Source organism: Citrus clementina, unplaced genomic scaffold (assembly GCF_000493195.1).
Source record: "Citrus clementina cultivar Clemenules unplaced genomic scaffold, Citrus_clementina_v1.0 scaffold_2, whole genome shotgun sequence".
NCBI lineage: Eukaryota > Viridiplantae > Streptophyta > Magnoliopsida > Sapindales > Rutaceae > Citrus > Citrus x clementina.
In genome coordinates, this window is record NW_006262688.1 from 35,783,877 (window position 1) to 35,811,798 (window position 27,922).

General features: G+C 34.9%; 7 protein-coding genes and 1 non-coding gene across 12 annotated transcripts; 4 read left to right on the top strand and 4 right to left on the bottom strand.

Annotated features, from left to right (window-relative positions):
• Nucleotides 1-1,030: 1,030 nt before the first annotated feature.
• On the bottom strand, nt 1,031-2,755 carry LOC18051036 (mediator of RNA polymerase II transcription subunit 11). 2 transcript variants are annotated; one of them, XM_006449777.2, is made up of 4 exons: nt 2,588-2,755; nt 2,383-2,499; nt 1,907-2,117; nt 1,031-1,821 (listed from the first exon to the last, which is right to left on the bottom strand). In XM_006449777.2, the coding sequence occupies exons 1-3, from the start codon at nt 2,639-2,641 to the stop codon at nt 1,941-1,943; spliced, it is 348 nt and encodes a 115-aa protein (XP_006449840.1). In that variant the 5' UTR covers nt 2,642-2,755; the 3' UTR covers nt 1,031-1,821; nt 1,907-1,940. The 2 variants fall into 2 exon arrangements, with proteins under 2 accessions (XP_006449840.1, XP_006449841.1); XM_006449778.2 differs by having other exon boundaries at nt 1,031-2,117.
• Nucleotides 2,756-4,653: 1,898 nt separating this feature from the next.
• Nucleotides 4,654-6,633, top strand: LOC18051037 (mitochondrial pyruvate carrier 4). 2 transcript variants are annotated; one of them, XM_024191518.1, is made up of 5 exons: nt 4,654-4,768; nt 5,287-5,409; nt 5,573-5,625; nt 5,862-5,935; nt 6,320-6,633. In XM_024191518.1, exons 1-5 carry the CDS (start codon nt 4,714-4,716, stop codon nt 6,363-6,365), a joined length of 351 nt encoding a protein of 116 aa, XP_024047286.1. In that variant the 5' UTR covers nt 4,654-4,713; the 3' UTR covers nt 6,366-6,633. The 2 variants fall into 2 exon arrangements, with proteins under 2 accessions (XP_024047286.1, XP_024047287.1); XM_024191519.1 differs by having other exon boundaries at nt 5,311-5,409.
• A 307-nt stretch (nt 6,634-6,940) lies between these two features.
• Nucleotides 6,941-9,729, bottom strand: LOC18051038 (GATA zinc finger domain-containing protein 24). The gene is made up of 3 exons (XM_006449781.2): nt 9,189-9,729; nt 7,729-7,899; nt 6,941-7,285 (listed from the first exon to the last, which is right to left on the bottom strand). The coding sequence occupies exons 1-3, from the start codon at nt 9,543-9,545 to the stop codon at nt 7,178-7,180; spliced, it is 636 nt and encodes a 211-aa protein (XP_006449844.1). The 5' UTR covers nt 9,546-9,729; the 3' UTR covers nt 6,941-7,177.
• A 1,350-nt stretch (nt 9,730-11,079) lies between these two features.
• LOC18051039 (phosphoribosylglycinamide formyltransferase, chloroplastic) lies at nt 11,080-13,711 on the top strand. Of its 2 annotated transcripts, XM_024190166.1 has the most exons (6): nt 11,080-11,564; nt 11,957-12,068; nt 12,356-12,532; nt 12,686-12,812; nt 13,087-13,235; nt 13,362-13,711. In XM_024190166.1, exons 1-5 carry the CDS (start codon nt 11,210-11,212, stop codon nt 13,198-13,200), a joined length of 885 nt encoding a protein of 294 aa, XP_024045934.1. In that variant the 5' UTR covers nt 11,080-11,209; the 3' UTR covers nt 13,201-13,235; nt 13,362-13,711. The 2 variants fall into 2 exon arrangements, with proteins under 2 accessions (XP_024045934.1, XP_006449846.1); XM_006449783.2 differs by having other exon boundaries at nt 13,087-13,711.
• A 681-nt stretch (nt 13,712-14,392) lies between these two features.
• LOC112101362 lies at nt 14,393-14,487 on the top strand. Its single transcript, XR_002907489.1, has one exon. It is a non-coding gene; the product is annotated as a small nucleolar RNA snoR109 (small nucleolar RNA).
• An 810-nt stretch (nt 14,488-15,297) lies between these two features.
• Nucleotides 15,298-17,085, bottom strand: LOC18051040. Its single transcript, XM_006449784.2, has 2 exons — nt 16,560-17,085; nt 15,298-16,037 (listed from the first exon to the last, which is right to left on the bottom strand). Exons 1-2 carry the CDS (start codon nt 16,984-16,986, stop codon nt 15,529-15,531), a joined length of 936 nt encoding a protein of 311 aa, XP_006449847.1. The 5' UTR covers nt 16,987-17,085; the 3' UTR covers nt 15,298-15,528.
• A 2,349-nt stretch (nt 17,086-19,434) lies between these two features.
• LOC18051041 (alkaline ceramidase) lies at nt 19,435-21,909 on the top strand. Its single transcript, XM_006449785.2, has 3 exons — nt 19,435-19,603; nt 20,365-20,704; nt 21,133-21,909. Exons 2-3 carry the CDS (start codon nt 20,451-20,453, stop codon nt 21,644-21,646), a joined length of 768 nt encoding a protein of 255 aa, XP_006449848.1. The 5' UTR covers nt 19,435-19,603; nt 20,365-20,450; the 3' UTR covers nt 21,647-21,909.
• A 364-nt stretch (nt 21,910-22,273) lies between these two features.
• LOC18051042 (phosphatidate cytidylyltransferase 1) lies at nt 22,274-27,649 on the bottom strand. Of its 2 annotated transcripts, XM_006449789.2 has the most exons (12): nt 27,490-27,649; nt 26,517-26,654; nt 26,093-26,346; nt 25,822-25,973; nt 25,433-25,574; nt 24,866-25,022; nt 24,160-24,207; nt 23,983-24,057; nt 23,679-23,807; nt 23,511-23,567; nt 22,701-22,784; nt 22,274-22,602 (listed from the first exon to the last, which is right to left on the bottom strand). In XM_006449789.2, the coding sequence occupies exons 2-12, from the start codon at nt 26,583-26,585 to the stop codon at nt 22,513-22,515; spliced, it is 1,257 nt and encodes a 418-aa protein (XP_006449852.1). In that variant the 5' UTR covers nt 26,586-26,654; nt 27,490-27,649; the 3' UTR covers nt 22,274-22,512. The 2 variants fall into 2 exon arrangements, with proteins under 2 accessions (XP_006449852.1, XP_024046980.1); XM_024191212.1 differs by lacking the exon at nt 24,160-24,207.
• Nucleotides 27,650-27,922: the final 273 nt, after the last annotated feature.

Sequence of the window (27,922 nt, forward strand, 5' to 3'; positions counted from 1 at the left end):
AAGCAAGAGAATCAATGGAGAAGGTCATCGACTGCCTGGTCGACAAAGAGCAATCTTGCCTCCTATGTTCCATAGCAATAGCCTGTTACAATTGGGTCACAAGCAAAAAGAAAAGAACATGAAATGGGCTGCTATCAATAACCCTTAACTTATAGTTCCTATAAAGAAAATTAATGTGATGATGTTAGCTACGGTCTTTTGCAAGGAAGCAAATATCTCATTCTATATGTATGTTAATGTCCTTGTTAGTAAATTTAACTAGGGTTATTTTAGTAATATAAATTTAGGTGAGGCTATTTAAAGTTTTAAACCCATCAATTTCCTTACTACACTCTTTTTTATTAAGAGTTTTAGTATCTAAATAATTTTTAAAAAATTACTTAATTAACATTTTCTTCTCTTTCTATTCTCAATTTCACAAATTAAATTCTTATCAATTCATTCGAATATTTTATTTTAGTTACAAACAATTAGTATCACTAACTAAGATTAACAAAACATATCTAAAAATGAGTATCAATAAATTTTTATCAACCATAAAAGTTAATGAATATCAAGAAATTAATTTTTACCAAACACATAAGTTAATGAATATCAAGAAAAAAAAATTATAAATAAAAAGAATGAAATATAGATTATGATATAATAAGAAAGACAAAAAAAATTGAATTAAAAAGAAAGTGAAATTGAGTGTTTAATTTATAGAACGTGAGAGTAGAGAGAATACGTAATGGTAAATTAGAAACAAAAAGAGATTAGTGAATAGTAATTTTGAAAATTTTAATTTTTAATAATGAAATTGTTTTTTAAAATGGGTGTATAAAGAAATTTGATGAGTTCAAATAATCCCACACTAAAATTTTTTATGAAAATTAGGGTGTCCAAAGTATAAATTAGAGTGCAAATAACCCACCCAAATAATAATAATAATAAAGGAAAATCTCGAATGTCAAATGGTCCAAAGTTATTTTTTTAATTGAATTTTTAAAAATACATTGAATACTACGATAAAACTACAAATTCAGCCCATCATGGATGCAAAAAAGCATTATCATCAAATGTACGGCTTCAAACAAACAATTCAGCAAACGAAAATGACCATCACTTAGCCAAATTCCTACACGGGTTCATCTTTATTGCAGTCGCAGACTTACACAGGTTCATCTTCATTGCAGTTGCAGCCTCTTGGCTGTGATTATTATCTTTCATGACACTAACAATGGAAAATCCATTGATTATGGCTCCACAGCTGGAGGGCTATCCTTGGCCATTCAAAGGTTCAACTTGTCAGGCTATGCGAAAGAACCCTACCAGAGAAGCTGCCAGATTTTGCAGGAATACATGAACTACACTGAAAGCAGCGACAACCCATACAGAATCATCTCAAACTGGCTATCAACAATCAACTATATTTTTACTTTCTCTGTTTATCCTCAAAATGAAATATTTCGGGATCGACTTCAACACCAAAATTGAATTTAGCAGAATATAGGAAACTTCATTCATCTGTAATGCAAAGTTGCAAACTACCCAAAAAAGAAGACTGCAATTTCCCAAAGCATCAATGGCCTAGTAGCAAGAATCTCTACACTAGCAAATTAGTCGTCTCGGGAATGAAAGAAAACATAAGCTTCACACTGCATTTCTTGAGCAACTTACAAATAAAAACAACATGATTCAGTAATAATGAACACAAAAATTCCGTGCCATCCGCCAACTCAATTATAGAGTAAATTTCATGCAAAGGAAAAGAGAACAGTCTTCATATCCTCCTCGATAAAAAAACTTCAAAGCTGAAGTCCATATTGTTCTCTCACACTCCTGCAGAAAGGATGATTAACATTATACTCCATAGCACGTGACAATAACCCTGGTAGCAACTAGGACTGATATACACACAATCCACCTGTGAAAGTTATCACATGCAGCTGATAGCAGCTTCAACAGGTATCATTGCATTCATCAATGGTCTGCTTCATCGCATCCAACTGTGAAAGAACATATTCCAGTTTCTTGCAACAGATCTCATTCAATATTCTCGTACTATAATCACACTTCTCAAATGGGCGGTACTCACATGCACTCTTAATCTCATCCCGCAATGTCACTTGGATATCCTAAAGAAAACACCAGAAACTCAAATTCTTAGTTGAAAATTCAATTTCCACAAGCCAAACATAACCCTACAATCTTCATATTTCTTATTCATTAAATTTTACGGAAAACATGAAAATTTCTCCAGTTTTGAAGCAAAATTCAATGTCTACTATTTGAAAAAACTGACATCAAGCATCTCAAGAATATTAATTTAATTCTGAATTTGTTCAAAAAAGTAATCCAAATTTGAAACCAATCTAAATTTAGGGCAGAAAAGGAACGGACCTTAATCAATTGCATGAACTCGCGGCAATGGTTGTTAATGATTTCTTTTCTGGGACCCATTGGGTTCGCCAGCTCATCCATCACTCCTCCTGCTAGCTCTAAAACCCTAACCACTCTCTGCACCAAATCGAAGACATTTTTCCATTTAAAAAAAAAAAAAAACTAATTTTTAGTTCATATTTTTGTTCCATATTAGCACCGTTACCTTTTCGACATTTTGAAGTCGTTGAAGTGAAGTGGTCTGGCTCTGCGAATCCATGAAACTGCAGTTTGCTTCGAAGATTCACTGTTTAATTTTTCAGCATAACAAACAAAACAATATTGTACAAACAGTAGCAAAGAGGTCGTAGCCTCTTTAAACGACAACGCTTCAGTAACAAACAAAGAAGGAATACTGTTGTAATCTTTTTGCTGCCACGGTGCGTACAGGACTCCAATTAAATCCCAGGTGGCATGAGGTGTTTCGTTGCTGGCTTTTGCGTGGACCAGACAGGGCAGCGTATTTTTGATTTTATATTTTACGGAAATTGTTAATCATGTGACTTAGAATTGTCCCTTTTTTTTAAATATCTTTAAATGTCCTGTTATTAAAAATATTATAATATTTTAAAATTGTATTATTCATACATCTTAAATTTATTATTTACATTAACTTTCATTAGGAGGTGATGATATTATTAGGATAATTTAGATATTTAACATACCAGAAAAAAAATAAAAGAAAAATTATTAATCGTCTATCTTAAGTTTACTATGTTATCAAAAATATTAAAAAAAATAAATATTTTTAATTTTTCACTCTAAGTTTGTAATTTGTATCAACTATCTATCAAAACATTAACTATAGTTTATAATTATTGATGTCACAAGGTAATTTAGATATTAACTTTCTAAATACAAAATGAAATAATAGTTTAATTAAAAATAATTTAAAATACCCTAAACCCTAATTCATAAACACTATCAATCCAATCTTTAAATTTGATTATGAAATTGAAAAAGCTAAATTTTATTTTGTTAGTTATGGTGCAAAGTCGAAAATGTCATTGAATTTAATGGTAAAATAGCCATTTTAATTAAATTCTGTTAAATATTCTCACGGTGTTAATATTTTGATGTCCGGTTGATACAAATTACAAATTTAGGATAGAAATCAAATAAATTTCAACTTTTATAGTATTTTTATTAACAAGATAAACTTATGCTATATGCTAATATGACTGATAATTTATTTATTAGTGGGGCTATTTACACTTTAAAAATTATTTTGAATACTCTATTACTTTGTAGACTTTTCTATTAGTTTTAAAAAAATTGATTTCTACTTTCCGCACTCTTTAAAATGTCAAAAAAAAAATCTCACTTAAACATTTTAAGGTAATCATTTTTGTTTACTCTACACACTCAAAAAATACTCCAAACACTCGTTTTTTATTTTAAAGAAAGTTTAATTATTTAGTTTGATAATCAGTTATTACGTTACTATTATATAAAAAAAAAATCAATTTACTTGCTTTAACCACTGTATATGAATTAATCAATTTAAACAAAAAATGGCTCGCTCCGATGATTTCAAATCTACCAAAGTTGATCACCATAAATATTTACTTGCTGGCTGTGGCCTGAACATCAAGTTCAGATTCAATTAGTTTCACCAGAAAAGTTATTATCAACTATCAAGACCAGCAGCTGGAAAACACCGAACAAAATTTAAAGGAATTGATCAATTAATGATCTGGAGATACGTCAAGTTTCGATCTTCATGAGGGTACGTGAACTTTGTCTCTAACCTCTATCATTTTTTCCTTCAATTATTTCCATTTTGTAACTATTTGTTGAAGGTGTTGGGAAGAAGAAGTATAATGTTTAAAGTTAAAAGAATTTAATATTGATTAAGCGTGTTAAATAGGTGTTCAAAATTATATTTATTCATAATCAATTGTCTTTGATAATAATTTATGTAATAAGTGTTTTTATAATGTTTAATGAAAATATAAATGTTTAAAATAAATTTTAGAGAATAAATACTCTCATCCTTTTTTATGTCCTTCTAAGACTAAATTGAATTTCAATAAAAAAAAATGTGTAATTTTATTAATTTTTAATGAAAACAGACAATTTAGGGGATAAACGGTGCATATTATAAATCTAGGGTAAAAAAATTAAATAACTTAAAAATATTCTATCATTTTTTATAACAGAATAATTTAAGTTCACGTGACCGATAATTTCCCTATTTTTCACTTTTAGGCCAAAAACTTATACAAACAAACACGTGAAGAGTCGTATTCGCATTCGCACGCATTGAGAGGGGCAGAGACAGCTGAATCTATGGCAGCGTCAAAGCTTCAAGCTCTGTGGAGCCACCCTGCCGGTCCCAAAACCAGTGAGTTGACTCCCCCCCATCTTTTTGCTACTCTAACCAAACCGTTGATTTTTTATTTATTTATTTATGTAGTCGTAAAAGTGTGCTCTTATTATCTCTTTCTTTAGTTGTTCAAAGATTGAATATTCGCATCCATGTTTTGATGCCTACACATTTTTTTTTTTAACAGTTCAAAGTTGTTTCCTTTGAACTTAGTTTAGTGGAAATATTTGAAAAGCAGTTATGGCTGATTTTGAATTCACAAGCTTTTTAAAGATAAATTTTTTAGTGGGTTTTTGTAATAGCCAATCAAATGTTCAAAACCTTTTGATGATACATTGAGATAATTGTGAATTGGATCTACATCGTGTGTGCTATGATAGATATACAGAAGGGAAGGGTTAGTTGATATGGACTGATCAGTGCAGAAATGGTTTTTCATTTTTTTTGCAAACTATGATCTGTCAGACACTGTCATAATTAAGGTTATGTTCATGTTATCATTTGTCAATTCTTTGTGTATTGACTGCTTTCATAAGTTAACAACAGCTGCATCGTTGCAGTTCACTTTTGGGCTCCTACTTTTAAATGGGGCATCAGCATAGCAAATATTGCTGACTTCTCTAAACCACCAGAAAAACTTTCCTATCCCCAGCAAGTAGGTATGTTTATCTTGGACTGCTGTGCCTTTTTCTTGTTCCTTTATGTTTAATATATGGGGACAAGTCGTCTTTGTAACTTCTTTTTTAGCATTTTCCTGTTCTGCACTGGTGACCGATTTGTAGTGTTCTTATACCTCTTGTCACCCTTTGCATTTGTTTCCAGCGGTTACATGCACTGGACTGATCTGGTCACGCTACAGCACTGTAATCACTCCGGTATGTTTGATTTGTATGCAAGATCACAATTCACAAGCTCTTGAAGGATGAAAATAACACAGAAACAGAAACTAAGATTTCACTAATTTCACATTTTAGTTCCCATTTTCCTTTTGCTAGAATCTAGATCCCCTTTGGTAAGAATTTCTTTGTTTCACGATTCTGCTCACATGACAATTCTGGGACAGAAGTTTGGGTTCATTTAATCCTTGGCTATCTTTCATTACTAATTGCAGAAAAACTGGAACCTTTTTGCCGTAAACCTTGCAATGGCAGGAACAGGGCTCTACCAGCTTTCACGCAAGCTACAGTATGTAAAATTAAGTTTATGCTACCAATGATAGATATTAGGACATTATACTTCCCGTCTCTTGTTATCAGAAAGAACAAGGCTCTACCAGGGTATTCTTATTCCGACTGTTTCCCTAATAAGTGCTTGATTTCAGATTAGCTGGCAAACTCAGCCTCCTTTTCTTTTCTTCCTTTTTCGTAACTTTGAGTGGGCACTAAACACATTATAAAACGGTGGAAGACAGTAAGAATCAAATGAAATGAGCTATATATTGACTTTTGAGTACTCAAAAATTCCCTAGATTTTCGTGCTGTATTCTTTATGCAATGTTCTTTGTTTTGCACGATTGTCCTTGCCACATCATCGTGACCTTGGAAATAATAATTTCTTTCTCATTTTCAGGCATGATTATTTTTCTGAGGCACAAGCAGTTGTTGCACAAGAATGATGACGAAAACTTTCTTAATTCCTTGTGCTCTATGGTGATTGAACTACCGGTGACTTTACCCTGCTCTCCATTGCATTGCCGCTTCCCTTGCAATTGATTCAATTTCAAAGCACAACATTGTTGCTTGCCTTCCTTAAGGCTTCAAGTTGCATTGTTAAGGTTTTTTAACCCTCAGCCGAATGCTCATTGTTGTTGTGACTTGTAAAGCTATGTGAAAATATTAGGCAACAATTCTGGTCCAACAAAATGGCGTTACCTTGCAACTTCATTTTCTTTTTCATCCATTAATAATGCTCAACCATTGCACTTCGTGGGTGTTCCAGCATGTTCGTGCTAACTACCGTTTAATTCATAAAAATATGCAGGATTTGTGTCTTAAGTGTTTGTTCAGAAAGGTTGATTTAATCGGTCAATTAAAGCTGTTTGTATAGAAAGAAATAAGAATATCGTCCAATGATTCTGCAATAACAAACTACATTTGGTTTAAGGAATGTATCAAATTGTATGTTCCGCAATAAGTCAAATGATGTCCTAGGATTACATAGAAAAGAGGAAAAAAAGAGAAGAGGAGGGGGGAAGGGAAACCAATGGTGCAATAAAAAATAGATTGTTACTACACACAATCAATAAAATTTGCAATCAGCTCCACATGGGAGCATCAAATAAATGACAGGGAATACAAACACAACTCATTCCAACTACCTTCTCCTAAGATACCCGCAGTAAAATTGGATCTCTTTATCAGACAAACCAGAGGGGCCTTCTCTTCTTCCTTTCTCTGCAATTTAATTCTTTCTGGCCAACTTCCCATCTCAGGTCTGATCAGTTCTAGAGTCAGAGTCGCCATCATGTGCCTTCAAACCTAAACGCAAATCCAAAGTGCTCTCATTTAAATCCTGCCGTACTATCTGTTCATCATCCTGAGACAGAATTGATGTCCAAGGCATATTAGATGCAAGCTTTACAGTTTCTAGAATGCTTTACAGTAGCTATCAGAAGGCACATCAAGTAATATGAGACTGATGGTGGCCAGAAGTAGACAACAAAGAACTCCAGGTGAACAATACACAAAGTTGTTGTTCTGTATTACAAATTGCAGACTTTACTGTTTTTAAAATCAGTATAAACACAGGGAACACCATCTAAGGGGGGAAGAAAAAAAAAAGGGAAAGTCAGTCTGCTGACAACGCATAGCTCACTCCAATTTTTAAAATGAAATGAAAGCAAATGCCCTTAAGCATCATTCCATACAAGCTTTCAGTATAAATCAGTCCGCATGAATGGCATTTTATCACAAAAACTATTCAGGCACTCCAACAAGCACTGAACAAGAGTAATCATGAAAACAATAGGCAGCATTCACCTGATTTTCTTCCATAGGTACATCATTAATGTCAGGCTTTCCATCAAAACCATCATTCCTGGGAACTGGCTCAGCTGCACTTGGATCAGTATTAGTAGGTTTAGCATCATTTTCAGCATTTTCTGCTGCCTCATTTTCCGCAGCTCTTTTTTGTTCCTCTAGCACGGCAATCTTCATTATCAAATAGCCAAGATTATCATCATTGACAAAGCAACAAAGCAAGGCAACAACCACAAAAAATAAATAGAAAATAACAGATGCCCTCATAGCACCTTTTTTGCAGGAGAAATTAGCTTATACAAAACCAACTTCTTTCGCCAGACAATATTTCCATGTTCAAATGTCACAATCATATAATCCAACCAGGATATAGAAATAACAAAAACAAGACAAAAGTGTCCATTTCTAACAGCTTATAACATACTCTGGGTGCCCTCAACATGAGCATTATATTCCCACAATATCCTGGTTTTAAAATTACATCGTATCAGCTGAGACAGACATCAATGTGGGTGGACTGGTTGACAATCATGTGAGATGAAAATATCCTACAGTAAGAACAAAAATGGCAGTCCTTAGTTGGAGAATGGTTTTCCCCAAACAAAGCAGAGCTGCCAGATAAGATAATGAAAGACAGTTATCATGTATCCAGTATAATTGATGTAACACATGATTTTGATTCATCAATGTTAGATTCCTAATGTACAAACAATTGCACTATCGACTTCAACACGTAAGCCAACCACTATCGCAGAAAATCAAACAGAAGTAACTGATGTACAAAGGTATTAAGAAGCAGCCGAGTGATAATAAAGCTCAATAAATCAAAAGAAAATGACATGGATCTAAAAATGTCTAGGTCATATATCAACTCCCAGTCCATTAATTCAACCAAAAAGCATAGAGTTCACGTTGATACCTTATGTGTCAGACCAAAAACATCTTATTATCAAACACGACATAACATAGTCAGAAAGTGACTGCCTATAGTCAACCAAAAGCAAGAAAAGCAATAAATTGTTATTAGCAATTCAACACCGGTCTAACTTGAAAGCTAAATAACTTAACATTGAAGCCAAAGTAGTCTCAAACAAAGCACCTATCCTGTTCACAACATGAATCCAATGTAATCTCTAAACCAATAACACAAAAGCCAATTACTCAGATTGAAAGTTCTCCACATTTCGTTTGAAAACCACATAAACCATTTCCTTCTCTTCTTTTTTCTCCTCAAACCCACAATAAACTCCCTCTTCTCTCAATCTAAAATATCTAATAAACACTAAATCATAGTTAAAAATTAATAATCAAAAGCCAATATCACAAATCAAGCAATTAAGAACATCACCAACAACAAACCCATCAACCAATTTAACCTCCCAAAACCTAACGAACAAATTCACATAATCAAAAAACATCCCACACAAAAAAAAGAACAAAAATTTAGCATCTTGAAATACCGGAATGTATTTGAATTTCCGCCGAGGGGGCTCATCCGGCGCCGTATCATCCTTAACAGAATCCTTCCCACCACCGTTAATGCTGTTACCGTTGTTGTTACCGCCGTTATCTCGCTGAGAGAGCGGGGCCCACTTGTACAACAACAAATGCGAGCCATTATTTCCATTAGTACTAGAAGCGTTACCGTTACTGCTGTTATTGAGATTTTGATGAGCGTGATTGTTGTTACCGCTGCTGTTGTTAGACGGAGAAACGTGGATCCAGCGTTTCTTCCACTTTCTGACCGGTCCGCTGAACACCGTGGCTGGACCGTACCGGGTCGATGACCGGCCGAGTCGGGCCCCGACTCCCTCCATTATTTGATTCTTTTAATTTTGATGGCGTATCGGGCTGAGTTGAGAGTCGTGTGACTCGGTTGACAATTAGGAATTTTAGAGAGAGCGAGAGACAGGTGTGCCTATTATCTTCTGCGGTTTCTTAGTTTGGGTAGATTTGAATAGTGGACCAATCAGGACCGTTCAAATTGTGGTCAGATTTCTAAAGAGCAATGATTGGAACTTTTGGGATTGGGATGGTTGACGATTTAGTTTTGAGTTGCTAAAATTCACCGCCATACCAACGCGATGTTTTATGTCATCAATTCTTTGGTTCAGTAATAAAAATTACAAATGAGCAAGATTTGATAATTTTGACGACGCATTTTATCAAATCCTTTTTTTTTTTTTTTCAATATTACATTATAAGTTTGAAAATCTTTTGTAAGGGAATACAGAGACCTACACTGCGAGTCGAAGAATGCTTAAATTACTAAGCATTATGTACAAATTCATACGCCAGATTTAAATATTGGATTTTTGCTCTATGCACCAATAAAAAATCCAATGCTCTATGCACTTAAATTAAAATATAGAATTAAACAAGTATTTACCCATTAAATTGTGGATCGATCTTTGAGGGAATGGATTATTTCTAGCCTTTGTAATATTACTAAGACTTGTGGCATCTAAATGGATCTCAATAGCGAGAACCCAAGATTAAGTAGTTTTTGTCAAAAACTTTTAAGGTATTAAATTCAAACTTTATAAGGTGAGACGTTATCACAAAATAAATAGAGAAAAATTATATTAGTATAAGAAATATAAATATAATAAGGGAATAGAATATTTCTTGTACCAAAACGATCGTGTGCTGATAACATGTTGTAAGTAGAGTGATTTTAGGAAGTATTAGAGGATAAGTAATTAACTAAATGGAAGGGGAGTACGTAAGGCATGAAAGCTATGCCTTTTGTCTCGATTTTATTCGATTGCAAATTTTTGATAAATAGCATGCAAAAAGTGTATAAGCAATCTGGCGTGTTTATGATATCATGATGTCTCCACTTTTGATGTGAGGAGCACATGAGCGCCGGTGTGTGCACGGCTACAAGGCTTATGAGCGTTTTTTCAAGATTTTCCAAAATCAGCTTTGATCAGCATATGCTTCTCATTTGTGTGATTTGAGTGTTTGTCTTGTGGTGGAAATCCACCAAGTTCGCAACATTTCTCTATTTATTAAATTCTCTTCGTCCTTACATGTAATTTGTTTAAAGATAAATTAGTAATAAAAAGGTTATTGAATGAAAATAATTTATTGTAATGAATTTTTTTATTTTTTATTTTTTTAATTGAAGAACGAATTTGTAATTACACCATCAAAATGTGGAAAAAGCGTGAGTAAAAATACTGCAGTTGAAGTTGGTAATGATTCGATTCGGTATTTTGAATCAAATTAAACTGTTGGTTTTTTGGATATAATTATCTAAATTGAACTGCACCGATTTCTTTATATATATATATATATATTTTTTTTTTTTAATTTTTAGTTCTTTCTCATATAAACCCATGGATTTTCTTAATTTTAAAAAACGAACCAAAGACGGTTCGGTTTTTTCCGGTACAACAGTTTTTACTTTTTACCCACTCCTAACCATAGCAAACGCCGCTGTTTGTCACTAATTTTCCCATCGCCACTCCTTTCAATGGAGGCTAAGAGCTTCCTCTCTGGCTCCACAATTCCATTAATACAAAATCCCAGAAAGTTACCATCTTTATCTTTCGCTCAATCTCATTCTCACCTGTCGGCCTCTTTCCGAGCCCATAAGTTGTTGGTTCCACAAAGCTTACGGTCTTCTAGAAGACTAGAGTGTGTAAATTTCGCGGAAAAAGTAAAAAATAATGATGACAAATATGAGAAAGATTTTGATTCCGGGATTAAGAAGAAAAGTCTGGCGGTATTCGTGTCCGGCGGTGGCTCAAATTTCCGGTCCATTCACGCCGCCTGCCTTGCTGGTTCTGTTTACGGAGACGTCGTCGTTTTGGTCACTAATAAACCCGGTAAATTACGTTTAAATTGTCCTCACACGTTTTCGTTTTAGGTGCTCAGCCTCTCCTTTGTATTTTGAATTTGTAATTATGGACTTCATTATGAGATAATTCTGCTTTGTTTATTTAATACGAGTTCCCACGTTTACAGATTGTGTTTGTCTTCTGACTCTGATCAAAAGAGTGGCTTCCATTCAATGTGTCTGTGCTTGCTGAGCAGCAATGCTATAAATATTTAAACTTGCTTGAGAAGCATAATAGATTGTTCAAATTAACTCATCGGTGCCCTTTCTATCTTTTTGTTCTAAGTTGAAATTAGCTCCTCTTTCCCAAAAAGGAAAAGAAAAAAAAAAGGTTGAAATTTGCATTATTATTAATTTATACTATGTTCCTCTGTGTACCAGATTGTGGAGGTGCCGAGTATGCGAGAGATAACAGCATCCCGGTTATTTTGTTCCCCAAAACTAAAGATGAGCCTAATGGTTTATCTCCAGATGATCTTGTAGCTGCTCTTAGGTTAGACTCTTTTCATTTAGCCACTATATATTTTCATATTTATTGTGAACCTCCTAGAACGACTGTTGCTATAAAATCTACTGCTTACATGGTATTCATAAACTAAAAAGTCATAATGCATTGTAGAAAAAATTGGATATGATGGATTAATTTTCAGCTTCCTAATCATTGAGTTTCTGTAGCAGTAGAGTGTTACTCACAATAAAGTTCTTGTGTATTTTCTGATTATCTTCAGGTACCTGAGAATAGATAACACTTATTTGCATTTGCTGTTTTATGTTAATCAGGGAAGTCGGTGTTGACTTCATTCTTCTAGCTGGATACCTGAAACTAATACCTATGGAATTGATTAGAGCTTATCCAAGATCCATTGTAAATATCCATCCATCACTGCTTCCAGCCTTTGGAGGCAAAGGCTATTATGGTATGAAGGTGCATAAAGCAGTGATTGCTTCTGGAGCTAGGTACTTTGCAGCGTTTGCTGTCACTTTATTTCCCTTATTTGTCTTCTTAAACTATGTGCTATGGCTCTCATCCTCTTCATATTTGTTTACTATATTAAATACGGAGAAAGTTTCTCATCTTTTTTTTTTTCTTTTCTCTTTGTGTTTGGTCAGATACTCTGGTCCAACTATTCATTTTGTTGACGAACATTATGACACGGGACGAATTCTTGCCCAAAGAGTTGTCCCTGTGCTCTGGAATGACACAGCAGAGGATCTGGCTGCAAGAGTTCTTCTGGAGGTAGTGTGATTTATCATTTACTTTTGGAAAGATGCTTGTTTGGGAATCACTGAATGATCAACCTCTATTTGCAATGAAATTGAGTATTTGCCATCATTATAAATGCCCTTAATAGTAAATTTGATATTTAGGAGGCATCTGCTATCATTCCGATGATGAAACCAAGTTCCTGTTGTTAAGGGAACAACTTATGTATGATGAAAATATGGACTTGTTACTTACTGTTGCATCTTGAAATTCAAAATTGGCTTTGGCTTTTCTCCTCTGAGTGTAGGAACATCGATTATATGTGGATGTTGCATCAGCTTTATGTGAGGAGCGAGTGGTTTGGAGGGAAGATGGCGTCCCTGTCATTCGGAGCAAAGAGAATCCAGATGAGTTCAGCTAGTAGCAGAAAGTACCAGCTTCTTTTTGCCCTCTTCTGTAGGTTTTGAGGCCACTGACTGATAATCTTTTACCAAATTTTAATATTCTACTCTCATGCTTTACATTTTCAAAGTTACGAGCTTCACCATATAACACTTTGTTACCTCATACTAGATTTTCCAGTTCTTTTGCAGGTCTTAATTTATAGAGAAGTCTGGCGTGCATGCCAATAGTTTTTTCTTCCCCCCTTCTTTTTGGTGGTGTGTGTGATATACTTGGAGGCTTGTTTTCAATTTGTTTCTCAGCTGAGAATATGATGATAGATTTCTGGGCATTTTGCTCATTCATATTCTTGGAGTTTGTATTTATTTATTTATTATTTACTTTTTCCACATATTTGCCTGCTGACTTAAAAAGTGGTGGGCGTTGATAAATAATCTGATTATGTATGGACAATTTTTCTGTCCATTAATATTTGAATGAGTTGAACAAATTTTTAAAGCTATAGCAACTCATAGGTGCCTGTATCAATGTTAATTTATGGACTCAAGGGAAGCTGATTTGTGTTCATGTTACGCCGTGTGTGGATTTGCTACGGGTACTGCTAAATCTTGAATAATTGGGAATAAATGATTTCACATTGTTGCGTCGATTATCAAATGCTACTAATTACTAGATTTGTCGCATCGTCTAAATAAATTATCATAAAAGTTGAAGCCAGAAAGAGTTGGTAACGGAAACAACTGAACTGTATCAAACAATCTCGGGATGCGTTTTATTGCGCAGCAATCGGAATTAATCTTCAGTTGCGGGGGATTTGAGCGGCCCGCGACAAGTGACTTACTTAGCATAGACAAATTTAAAACAAAATGCTGCTGCGGGTGCATGTGCTTTACAGAACACTGCATCACACTGGATCGCACTTAGATTTTTGTGCGATGTGCGGCTGAGATCTTTCCTCCTGACCCAAACTTGGTCTAGGTCATTATATATCTCGTTATATAAACACCACTTCAGCCGCTGGGTAGGGCTTCGAAATGTTTTTAACTTTGCAAACCTTTTCTTTCTGGTTTCTCGCACAATTAGTGTTAGTGATTGAGCTGGGTTATTGGATATTGAGTCTTGGTATTGTTTTGTTATGCTCATGGATGAGGCTACATGTACCAAGATTAGGGTGTAAACGATAAGATACCCTTGATCTTGAACTGCCAGAGCGGCTGTAGCTAAATTAACTCAAATGGCTGAGAGGTTTACTGGCCGGTGGTTGTGTTTCCAGTCGACTAATCTGCTTACCGAACCTCTTACACTTACTTGATTTATTTTAGAAAATATTGTTATTTTTTCAACAAGGAAATTGTTCAACGAGAAGGGGAGAGAAGAAGGAAATGGCATAGGATTTAGCCTTTTTAAGAGACCCTTCTCTTACATAAAAATATGTCACCTTCCAGGCAATCTGCCTTGATTTCCCAGCAGTGTTGCGTCAAACGGTGTCTATATTTTTGTTTCTGAATTTTCTTCTTACTTTTCTAGTTTTGGTCTTCGTTTTTCATTCTTTTCTTTTTTCTTTTTTTTTTTTCATTATTTTTGGCAAATGAAGAATCTGTAACTTTTTTTTTTTTGGGAGGACACCTTGAAAGAAACTATCTTTATTGTTCTTTTGTGCGTTTTAAAGAAGTGATGGGTTGTTAATAGTTCTCTTGGATGCCATGAAATTCATTACATAGATATGTCAAAACAACAAAAAGGGGGAAAAAATAACATATTTATTTAATGCCATTTGTAAATTCATCATTCGGATGTCATTTTTATAATGCATTAATACTGAGTTGAAAAGAGTGAATGAGCCTTCTGTTTTTGGACCCTAATTTGCAGAAACTTAATCTAGAGAGGAACTCTATTTATAATCAAAAATTGCAGGACCTATTCCATAAGCCTCATTCCTAATTTGAGGCCAGAAAGTTGCATACACAATAGCATTTCATTGAACTATCTAAACAAAACAAGGCTCTTGCGTCCAAATTTGCTTACGCGGATGCCCATTTCTTTGGCTCCAACCCCAACTCCATTCCAGAAACACCTTACCTTACAAGTACAAAAACTCGACGAGACAAATATTCTTACAAAAAGAAGCCCACGAACAAACGTTAACGCAGGCATGGATGCATACTAGCCATAGGCCTGGTTGGGGCAATCCAATTCTTGAAGGAGAATTGGCGTCCAGCTAATTCCAAAATCAGATTCAATCACTCACCCAATGCTCCTAACGAAATAATTTAAAAAACAAAAAATAATAATTACTTCTAAAACAACCTATGCAATAATTTGATCTATACAAAATTTCCTCCTTGAGCTAATTGCCCATATCATCGCCACCGTGACTGAATGCAGCAGTTAGCTGCCCAAATTTCAAGCCAGCCTTACTGGCAAAGTTATCTCTGCAGTTATAAGGACTCACTTGCAAGGTTACAAAACCAATTGACCGATTTGATGCAAACCCCCCTTCAAATTTCAATGTACTCGCAACTGCATTGGTCGTACGCTTATAGGGACTAAACCATTTGGCCTGCATGTATCCATTCCTCCTCCATGGCGGCACAGTCAGTTCGGCTGACTTAATTGATTCTCTAGCAGCACCACACATTAGCCTCAGAATCTGCTTAAGCGTCCCCGGTTTGCCAACAAATATTGGTGGGAAAAGATTCACTAGAGACATGTAACCATCCGCGGCACGAGCAATTTCAAATTGTGCAGCTAAGTTTACTTCAATAATGTATCGATTTGCACCAAGATTCACGTCTACAAATTCATAGTTCCCACATGGGAACTTGGCAGTTTTCTCCCACCGTGATTTGCAGAGACCTGATTTACATACATAATTCATGGAATCAGATAGAGATATAAACTAAGCAATTAACGTGCCAGAAGCTGCAAGGAATTTTGATTGATTTTAGGGTGTGTTTGTAAATACTATCCATATATGAATCTGTTTTATTTTTGAATCTATTGTGTGTTAGCTGATATCTAATGAAAAAGCACAGTAAGTAGCTAAAGTACCTACCTAGCTAGCTACTTTTAATTGACAGCTTGACATCAATTCATTCATAATATACATACTCTCCTCCTATTCTACTCCAAATTCCAGTTACGAAGTTTTGTCTTTGTAATCTCCTAATTCTTTCAAAAGCTTCTTCAAAAAAGTATAAATTTAAATAACGAACGGAGAACATCAACGATTAAATTGGTAAATAATCATACATATTGTTATCAAACAAAGTCAAAATCCCAAACTGTTTGTTGTTATTTGGTAACATCAGACATAAAAAAGAAACATAAGCAAATTTGCATAACTAAATTTCTTAAAGTTGAATGTTTGAAACTAACCAGCATCAAATCCTTTATCGCGCAAATGACTCATCAGCCGTCGTTTAAAAGCCGGCGACGATGCATCTCCTAAAACGGTGCATGCAAACTCTGTCTCTTCACGAATCCTTCGCTTATCATCATGATCTTGATCATCACACTGACGTCCGAAAAACAAACCCTGTAACATCTCTTTCTTCTCAGAATCACGCCAATAACTTCCCATTTCCGAGTCATTCCCTTCGTCTTCATCTTCGTCGTCTTTATTATTTTTCTCATCAACGACCACACCATCTTTCTCAATGAAACAATTTACAAGATGAGACAAATCAGTAAAACTCTCCGGCAGCGGCGAGTGTTCGCTGCCGCTGCTCTCGCAAATCCTCGCCTTTGCCACCTCATCAAACGCCGCCGCTACCCTCTTAAACCTCACTGGTATTTTCGCCATTTATTACTGAAAACTATTTAACGATAGCTGGCTGGCTAGAAGAAAGAGATTGGCTCCTGGGGTTTAAATAAAACGCGACACTCCTCTTGGAAAAGGAAATTCTTGTGTGTCGTTACTATGGTGCCACCGTGTTGGTATATATACACAACGTGAGCAACAATTCAAGAAAATGACAACATTTGGTGAAAACACGAACAGTGTTACTGTTTTAATTATGTGTTGCATGTACATAGGTTTGTTACGGTGTGTACCAATGAATCTGCCCCTTTTGAACGCATGTATAATGACCGTTTTGACGGCCACATTCAGTGTTCGTTTCGGTTTTTGGCAAGACAAGTAATTAAGTTTTAGTTGGTTTAATCACACGCTTAAATGTTGGCCGAAAATAAATTATAATGATCTACCAATTAATTGAGTGAATCAAATTACACTGGGGTGAGTCAGCATTGAGTCAATCAAATAAAAATGAGGTAAGGATTTTATGCTCATGCGTAACTTGCCCCAGTTGAGGGTTTCAAAATGGAAAAAAAAAAAAAAAGTAATTCCACCTTATTGATTGGAAATAAAAATGAGAGGATTCTGTTGATGCAGCTAGCTCGGGGCACAAAATGTTGGGGCAAAAAAAAAAAAAAAAAAAAACAAGCCTTGGGCACAAACATAAAAGTAGAGAATAATGAAGATAGAATTATGTTTTAAAAATTGAAAAAAAAAAGTTATTTAACTAATGCAATTTAGATTCTCACTTGTAAATATTTAGAATAAAATCAAAATTGTTAATATTCGTCCCAAAAAAAAAAAAAGAAAGAAGAATCAATTGTTAATGAAATATTTTGATTTGAAATCTGGTCGGACATTTCGTTAATTTTCCCTATGACAGCATGGATGGGGACATGGTTGATCAGCAAATGAAGTGCGTGGTCGATGGAGACGGGCGCAATTGTTTTACTGTGTACCTTCGCGTACAATAGATTATCTCACCGGAGAAATTTTGACCGAGTCTTAAGTTTTATTATGACCTGCTGACTCCATGCACCAAGGCTTTAACGCCATACGCATGATCGAGTGTTCATGTGCAGTCCATGCAGGAAACCACCATTTTCCACGTGGCAGCCACTTCCATGTCAGCTATCCGATTAGGACGTGGAAAATACACGCCGAGATTTGGAATTTGGATTTGTGGAGTTTTATTCGTTTATCGAACCAAATTATTGGTGTTTCAGGACGACCAGGTTCAATGAACCGGTTATTTGTCCAGATACATTGAACCATAACTTCGTCTTGTATACTTAACCCCGGGCTTGGCTTCTTAACTTTAATTTTTCTCACGTAGAAGTCTTTAGTTAGTTTTTCATTCAGTCAGTCTTAATATCATTATTCATTAATTAGTCATTATTCATTAACATTCGATTAAATGAATTGAATAAATGAATAATCAATTCTTCGATGTGCTTTTTTAATAGCAAATTCTACGATGGAGCTCCTTCTAATTCCTTAGCATGCATACGCTGGATGTGGCTCTTTTTTGAGTTAATATTCATTCAGAAAAAGCTACCATCTAAATCATTTTTTTTTCCATGATTAGCAACAAAGAATGTATGTATGTATAAACGACAGCAGCAGCAAATAATGAGCCCACTTTGTAACTAGTGTGTATTTTTTTTTTTTCTCTCTTCCGCTTTTTGTGAATTATATTCATCTACTGACGTTGTCTAACTAACATCTTTCAACTTTGATTTTCAAGGCATAAAAGTAAATAATTAAGAAGTTACAAAATAGTGATAAAGGCTATAATTTTTAAATGATAATTTTGATAAAATTAATAAAAATATAATAAAATTTTTATTATATAAGTGGAAAATCAAATCAACGTATCTTTTAAAATACAGCAATTAGTGTTTACTATACACTCTACCACTGTTATTTTTAAATTATAACTATCCAACTTCAATATCAAACATGGTTATAACTACTTGATACTAATTGATGATTAAAAGTGTAATCTCCTCAATTACAAAATAAGAGTGACGATTTTCAGATTCAATTTGAATCAGAAAGGAACATGTTCAGTTCCGGCAAAGTGGCCGCTGGCCGCTCCTACTAATACAAACAACAGGTCGTTAAAATTGAGATCCCAAAAGGCCGAAACTAAATTTTATTCCACAGAGAGAGAGAGAGAGAGAGGATGGGTGTTCGTAGAAACGGAGGGCCATGAGGTGCATTCAGATAACTGTTGTGAGTTATGAGGAGTTACCCTTGGGTTAGCCCAAAATCAAGACCCAATACGATCTGAAATGGGCCGTCTAAGCCCAGTTGTGACATTTTGTCACCTCAAGCGGGACAACTTTTTGTTACTTTTGTTCGCTCATATGAGTTGGAGTTAATTGTCGGTTATGACCAGCAAAATGTCAAAACTGCCCTTCATTGATGCGGTGTTGCGGTTTCGCCCCAAAGAGGAAGACAGAAGGTCAAAATAAACAAAAGCCAAGTGGTGTATGTCTTTCTCGTTGCTCGATTGCCCAAAAGAGAATTCGTTTCTTTTTAAGATTAGAGAGACACCGTAAGAGAGATTAAATTAAAGCCAAAGCAAGTAACAATGATATCTCTTCCATCGTACAAGGTTCGGTTTTGGAATTTTAATAGTTACCAACTTATTATTATCTACGTTTATGTTTCTTCGTTGGACTCTAGTTTTTTTTTTCTTTTTTTTTAATTTGTTATTATTGTAATGTTTTGCTTGTCCCATCATTAAATTTACAATTTTGTACGCGGGTTTTGTAAATCAAGGGCAATGGTTCAATTCAGAGTCGATCTTGCAGTTATTTAACGGATTTTATACTCTAGATGGGATTTTATTACTGTCTGTTGTGATGGGCATCCTCATTTTGTTTTTATCTTTGATTTGCTGAGTTTTGATGTTTTTGATTAATTTCTTTGTAGCTATTTGGTAATCTGTGGGAATCGATTTTTGATTTCTGAAAGTACCATACAAAGTTATTGAATGTCATACATTCCTTGTGTAATTTTTATGTCAAGTAAAAATTGATAATGCCTTAACGTCTATGTGCTAGCAAATTTAAAAATGTAAAGCGATGGGTCACTTATGAGGTTACTTGATGGTTTGATAAATGAACTTAAAGTTTATAGTTGGTCTTCAGTAATTTTATTTACCTTGTTTTGTGTTGAGAACTTTTGTGATTGGTGCCAAATGGATTAGTGGCTTTTTTGCAAATGTAGTTGTTACTTATAACTTTCGGGGATTTTATTGCTTGCAACTGTAAAGTACTGCCTGAATTTGTTTTTGCTTTAATAAGGTTATTGACCATACATATATTATAATTAAAGATATTGTTTGGCTGACATTTTTGTGTGTCCTTGCAGGCACATTGTTTTCTTTAACCTCTAAGACATCCTAGCTTGAGAGATTCGGTTTGATATACTTACGTTTTTTTCATACATATTGGAGAATGGCTGATGGAATATCAAGTTTTTGGGGTCCTGTCACATCTACCATTGAGTGCTGTGAGAAGAATTATGCCTACTCCTCATACATTGCAGAATTTTATAACACCTTATCGAATATCCCAACCATTCTTTTGGCACTCATTGGTCTTATAAATGCCTTGAGACAACGTTTTGAGAAGAGATTTAGTGTTCTTCATATATCTAATATGATACTTGCCATGGGAAGCATGTTGTACCACGCCACATTGCAGCGTGTGTAAGTATCACTAATCTTTCATTCTTCATTTCTGAATGGTTGTGTGTATTGTTTCTTTCATGTAGTAGCTGTCTTGTGTAACAAAAACAATGCCATGTTGATAGAAGTACCTTAATGAGTTTGTGATTAAAGAATTTGAAATCTGAGACATTTGCTAACCTCGGGATATGTACTGTTTTAAGTTTCAACGGTACAGAACCATGCATTAGGCATGCAAGCCTGTGTAGAGTAGTTATACTGTAAGTCCCTATAGCACACACAGATACATGCATATGGCACAAAACACTTTACTGATCTTTCCTGCCTCTTGATAGTATCTGGCAGAATGTCCATAAAATTGAAGTCAATTTTGTCTCATGTCTTTGATTTAGATGATTATCCATCATTGAGATCTACACCTAAATGCTGTTTTTGGACTGCGTTTCCAGGCAACAACAGAGTGATGAAACCCCTATGGTATGGGAGATGCTTTTATATATGTATATCCTGTACTCGCCAGATTGGCACTACCGCAGTACAATGCCCACTTTCCTCTTTCTCTATGGTGCTGTGTTTGCAGTTGTCCATTCAGTGGTACATTTTGGCATTGGCTTTAAGTTGCATTATGTGATCCTTTGCCTCCTCTGCATTCCTCGCATGTACAAGTATTACATTCACACCCAAGATGCTGCTGCTAAACTGCTCGCAAAAATGTATGTAGTCTCCATTTTCCTTGGTAGTTTGTGCTGGTTGGGGGATCGCCTCTTCTGTGAAGAGGTATCTGGTTGGCCTGTAAACCCTCAGGGTCACGCCTTATGGCATGTTTTCATGGGATTCAATTCTTATTTTGCAAACACATTCTTGATGTTTTGCCGTGCCCAGCAACGAGGATGGGCTCCAAGAGTGGTCTATCTAATGGGGATTTTGCCGTATGTGAAGATTGAGAAACCGAAATCCCAGTGATAGAAGTGAGAATGAATCGTTGAGAGTATACTTTTTGTTGTTATTGAAGGTACCCGAAACTTTTTGGCCGGCAAGAAAATTGAGGATATGAATTTATTTCATTATGAAAGTAGGACTTGTATCATATTGGTTGTTAATTTTTTAGTTGGACTACCAGATTAGATTCAATATATCTGGACAGTAGGTTGTTTTTTCGGTTAAAGAAGAGTACAATGCTCGATGGATTTGCTTATTAAACTCACGGGAATCCTAAGTGTTGATTTTGCTAGATTTATGTTGTTTTTGTTTGGATGAACTGAAACTTTCATTGCACGTGTGCGTATTCCATTGTCGATTTGAAATCTGTGAAACTTGTGGTAGCCGCTTCGTCAACATGTCCTTGAAATTTATACACTGGTTTGGTAATTTCAATGTCTAATGAAGCAACTGATTAACTAAACTTTCCACTCCTTTTTTCAACCCTTGGAATCATTTACCCCAAAAGACCTAGAAACGTTAGATTACAATGGTAACACGAGGCTTGCCTCAAGACAGCTTGACATCATGATGTCACTCCCTTTCATATTATTCGATCATTAATTAACCCATACGATTCCTAAATATACCCAGAAATTTTCCGGAATCAAATTAAAATCAACGAAAGTTTAGTGCTCTTGTTATAAATCATGTATTCTGCCCAACAAAACGGGCAAATAATAGACGCACGAAAGGTGACAAGCGGTACAACAATTTTCTGGCAGTTTATGCGTATTAATTGACTAAAATACACTATACAGTGTGCAAACTAAAACTTCCTCCACCTAAATATATTCTAATAAAAAAAATGGGAAAACACAACATATACAGGATCTTCTTTTAGCATTGATCTATGATTGTCCAAATAGCCTCTCCTGCAAGATTTCACCAAGCTTCATGTATAGAGCTTTCTGCTCCTCGTATGTAAGAGTCGTCAGTATCTACAACGAGAAACAATCGAATATATTCTTTCCTTATGGACTGAAATTCAAATACACAACAATAGGCACAATCACAAATGCGAAATACGAAAATTTACCTGCTCCAATATCATTTCAACCCTGAAGCTTTGAGGAACAATAAAGGACTGATGATAGATGTATGCAAATACGGCCATCACCATCTACATTAAAAGAGTGTGTTAAAAGGAGCAGTAGACATATAAAGCTGCAATTCTCCACAGAATTAGATACCAGGACCAAAGAACATGAAAATCTTGAGGTGGTTCACTAAACTGTACATGAACATGCATTGCAGTTTTTTATAATAAATGTTTTTAAAAAGGTGCTTTATGTAATAAATTAAACATGGTAAAGCAGTTTACATCAATAACAGTTGATCAAGTGTTCATGAAAGCAGCAGCTGGAAGACACAATTCCAAAACCACAATGATATCAACATCAAAAAGACTACATGAGTGCAAAATGACAGTTTTGCCTTTCAATGGTTCCATGAGTGCTCAGTTACATTTTTTACACAGGAAAATAACAACTAAATCTGCTCATTTCCACACTATGCACAACTGATACCACAAGAGAATAGGACAACCATGCCGAATCACCAAACAATGACAGTATCAGTTAACACCTACATTGTTGACATAAAAACCAAAATATGTGTTTCACATAATACTATGATATACAATTGGGACCAAGTGACCGCATGCAATCCAATAATCAGAAAAAAAAAAAAAATACTGAAAAAATACTTCCACTTCTAATTTTGCATATTCTTTTTCCCGAATAGATATCAAAAAGTCAGAAGGCTGATATCTCAAACCTAAATGTAAAAACTCTTCAAACAGCAAATGAACTATTATCTCAAACACTTCAAATTCATCACATTTTACCTGGCAATCCATTCTATCAGTGATCCCACCATGTCCAGGAATACTATCACCAAAATCCTGAAAGAAAAAGACATTAAAACAGAAAAGATAGTAAAATATACCATTATCTACAAAGAAGGTATATAATATAAATATCTCGATTACTTCAGAATATTATTGAGACTGCACCTTGATTTTGAAAGCTCGTTTAAAACCACTAGCAAAAAAGCCTCCAAAAGGTGCTATTATTGATGCAAATAAACCAAGGCAAAGGGCATGCCACTGAACAGGAAGAATAGTGATTTCTTTCCAAGGAAGCTGCACAAGGAAACAATTAATGACACATTATTATTCTAACACATAATAATCTAATGTAGATTCAAGAGTGAGAACTCAATTTGATGCAGGCATGAACTTTATTTGCTGAACAAGTATAAGTTATGTAACCCGCATGGGATATAAGTTCAGATCTAACTAGTATCAGCTTACTCACCCATCCAGGTAGAGGAAAAGACTCCGGCTTAAACAATGGACCTGGATCACAGTGAAGCCAACCAGTTGCTAAATCCTGCGTGTGAAAAGCCTCATCAAATGTAGCCATAAATTTCTTCAAAAAGTTAACTGATGTGCCTCTTCAAACATCAGTTGACAATTCAACCAAATGTCTTACCTTTCGTGGACATGTTAGCCACTGAAAACGACCCATGATATTTGCAAGCTGCAAAGGAAGTTCACGTAGAATAGAGATATATGAACTATATGTCAAACGGGTGAACAGTACAAAAACTTTTATAAATTTTCTTAAAAGGCAAAATAGGTTTTTTCTAAAACAGAAAGCAGTTATGCATCAAAGTATGCAACAGAAAGTTTAAGTGTGAATCAGTACATTACATGGTGATGAGATGAATTAAGGTAGTAAGTCAAATGCTCGGGCATATAAAATTTACCTAGGATGCACCCTACACTTGAAGAATGAGGAAGTTTTCCCAGCGTAGAAGATGGTAGAAAGATCCTCTTGACATTACTTAATAAGTTTCAATCCATTTTAAGTTAACTGACATTAGGAAGTGGCATGCAACTGACAATATGACAACACATTCCAGAAATTAAATTCCTGTACGCTGCTACAGACTTGGACAAAAGTTAAAGTGGGAAAATACAAACCAGTGGCACATAAGATTATCAGAAAACGTTGCAGAAATATTACAATTGACTGTTACCAGAGATGGTGCCACAATCAAAATTCTCACAGCCAACTTAATCACTTGGTGATATCTCGCAGAAAAAAAGACTTCCTCTAATATACTGTGGTTCAAATAAATATAAAAGAATGAAATATCATATCGTCAGTACAAGTAGGGAAACACCATGCTCACCACAAATGCAGATGTGATAGTAGCAACAGATGCGCCGATGAAACCCTCCCATGTTTTCTTTGGAGACAACTTGATCAACGGGGTTCTTCCAAAGAAGAAACCAAATATATAAGCAGCAATGTCATTGATAACAATCAGCGAAGCTGGAAGAAGAAACCTGCAATGATATTTCTCCATTGGTCAACAAAAAGAAACAGCATAGAACTCAGAAGCTAGAAAATCAAGTCACACTGAGAATCTAATATAGAGAGAAGTCTACAGGGCATGACACCAATCAGAGAACAAACACTAGTATGAAGCAGCAAATACAGAACTAATGTTCCTTAGATGCATCTTGCAGAACTATTCATGTATTTGAACATTAATCCCCTAACATCAGTCATGTATTTTTCATCCCAGAAATCGTGATTAAACCACAATTGAATATCAAACATCAGGATGCACAAGTCCCCCTATATGTAGATTCAATTTTTCCGGAAGAGAAAGAGAAGCTTTCCAGTATAAGGGTCATAAAATAAGAAAATAAGGGAGGCTGCACTTATTAAACCAATGATGCAGTTGAGTTACCAGAAAATTCCTTCAAAAATGCTGGCAACAGTGAAGGAAGACTGTGCAAACACCACAATCAGAATCATGTGCGTCCATGCGTACTGGCTAAATTGATACTTGTACATCTTCTTCTTTAATGTCAGAATGAACCAAACAAAACCTAAATAAGAGAAAGCATTCATATCAGAAACCATGCATCATAAGAAAAAAAAAATGTCAAGTAAATACACCATGTATAGGAATAAGACAACCCTTCGGCTTATTGATCATAATTTTTGTGGTGAACATAAAAGCATGCACCATACAAATAAAAACTATTTTTCAATGAAATTTGGAGGGGGAAAGGTGCTTATCATTTAAATTACTCAAACCATGTGCTAAAGGATAAAAGTACTGCTGTTACCAACCTGAAATATATAAGAAATAACAAATAACCATATGATACTTGATAAGGCTGCTCACAAACTGATATAAAAATTTGTCTGAAGTTACGGTATTGACAAGCCGTTGACTGAGAATGCGGCCATATACAAATAGCATTGCAGTGAAGAAGAAATGCCTAAGCACAGAAATTAAAAATGAGTATATCAAAATGGGACATGTTAATATCTTGTAGCTATTCTTTCCCAGGAAAAACAAATTAAAATTGGTAAATGAGCATTAATCCAGAATTCTTACCAATTTAGCATCCTGAATCCAGGGAGATCCCTTTCCTCATGCGCTTTCCTCAATAGGTTGAACAACTCTCTTGCCATAAAGATTTGGATTACAACCACCATTGCAGTAATATAGAGATGACCCATGTAGACAATTAATACGAAACCCGCAATCATCCAAACAGTTGAGTAAGCACGTACCAGAAAGGACTTGTACTTGTTCCGGTCGTGAACAAGCAAATGGCTTCCATTTGCTTTGGTAGCATCTGGAATAGCCTGAAAACCCAGTTGGAAAATATTTATATATATGTAGTTAACAAAATCAAACTAAAAATCAAAAAATTGGTCGGCCTTTTCATATGGAATAAATTTTGAGGCAAATTTCATAGTGATTGACAATAGATTAAAATTACTCAAAAAACAATATACCAAAACAATAAACAAACCTCATTTGAACGCCTTCGATGCCGAAGTCGAGGTGTTGTTGGGGCACTAGTATTATTCTCACTTTGCATGTCTCTTCAATTAACTTTTACTTAATTGGTAAAAGAGAACACATATGGGTGGAGCAGAAAAATCAGTACCTGGCACATCATACCACAGGGCATTAATCTTCTATGTGGCATCTCATAAAATATTTGAGAACAATAAACAAAATATAACCAAAACAAATGGATAACTAAATATTCATAATCATTCTCGACATTATTCCCAAAAAAAAAAAAAAAAAAAACTCTGAGGGCGAGTAAAGCCAAATCGCCATGATGATTACTTGCCAAAGCTAAGAACGAAATCCAGCATTAGGGTGGGAATTTCCCTCCTCGATATACTTAAAATTTGAAAATGTGAGGGGAAATTAAAAGGCAAGGTCCTCATCCAGCCACATATCCTCTTGAACCACCAAAGTTCAAGCTTACCAACTATTCAGTATTCACCCAAAAACTGAACCCCATTTTCAGCAAAAGAAACACTAATGACTAAACAGGTTACTACTGATTAGACCACACAAAACCTCATAAAGCTACTCTGCTTGTAATCAGATTCAAAGCTCTAATGACAATGAAGTCCTGAAAAAATTTTCAAAAGTAATTGCCAGCTTAAGTTTAGCAGCTTTAGATACACTTTACAGACATCAAAACGAGCAAAACTAAATCGAAATAAAACGAAAAAAAAAAACACATAAAAATAAAAAAAAGAAGAAAAAGAAAAGAACTTTCTACATCATAATTAAAAAGTAAATCATAAAACACTCCAAAATTCAAACCCAAACAGAATCCAAACAACGCTCACACTCGAATCTCAATCAGAGCAGACCTTATCGAAAGATCGATAATGTAAATGAGAATGATAAATAAACAGTTAATACATAAAATGAATGAAAACGGAAGAAAGAAAGTAGTCGAAGAGGAAGATTGAAACCTGTGTGCTTTTAGTTTCGGTGGCAGTGAGAGAGAAACCCAAGGCCCGGATAAATAAAGCAGGCGCCGATAGTTGAGAGTCCAGAGAGAAGAATAACAATAATAATAAGAGAGGATGATGATGAGGAAGCCAAGCAAAGCGAGTGTTTCGTTTTCGTTACTGATTTTGTGGACTACAAGAAGTTAAAATATTTGGGTAATCATCAAATTGTTCCCTTATTTTATCAATGTGACAAACAGGTCCACATTTTTATTGCCAAATTTCTATTTTTATCAGTCGCTCACTTTAAAAAAAAGTAACTCTCTATCTACTTTCAAGAAATTACTATCAACATAACTATAAAATAAGCATCTATTAAAATCTATCAAACAATATATTTTTTTGTATTTCAACCTTAATCTCAAATGAATTTTGGTATTTATCTCATTATTAT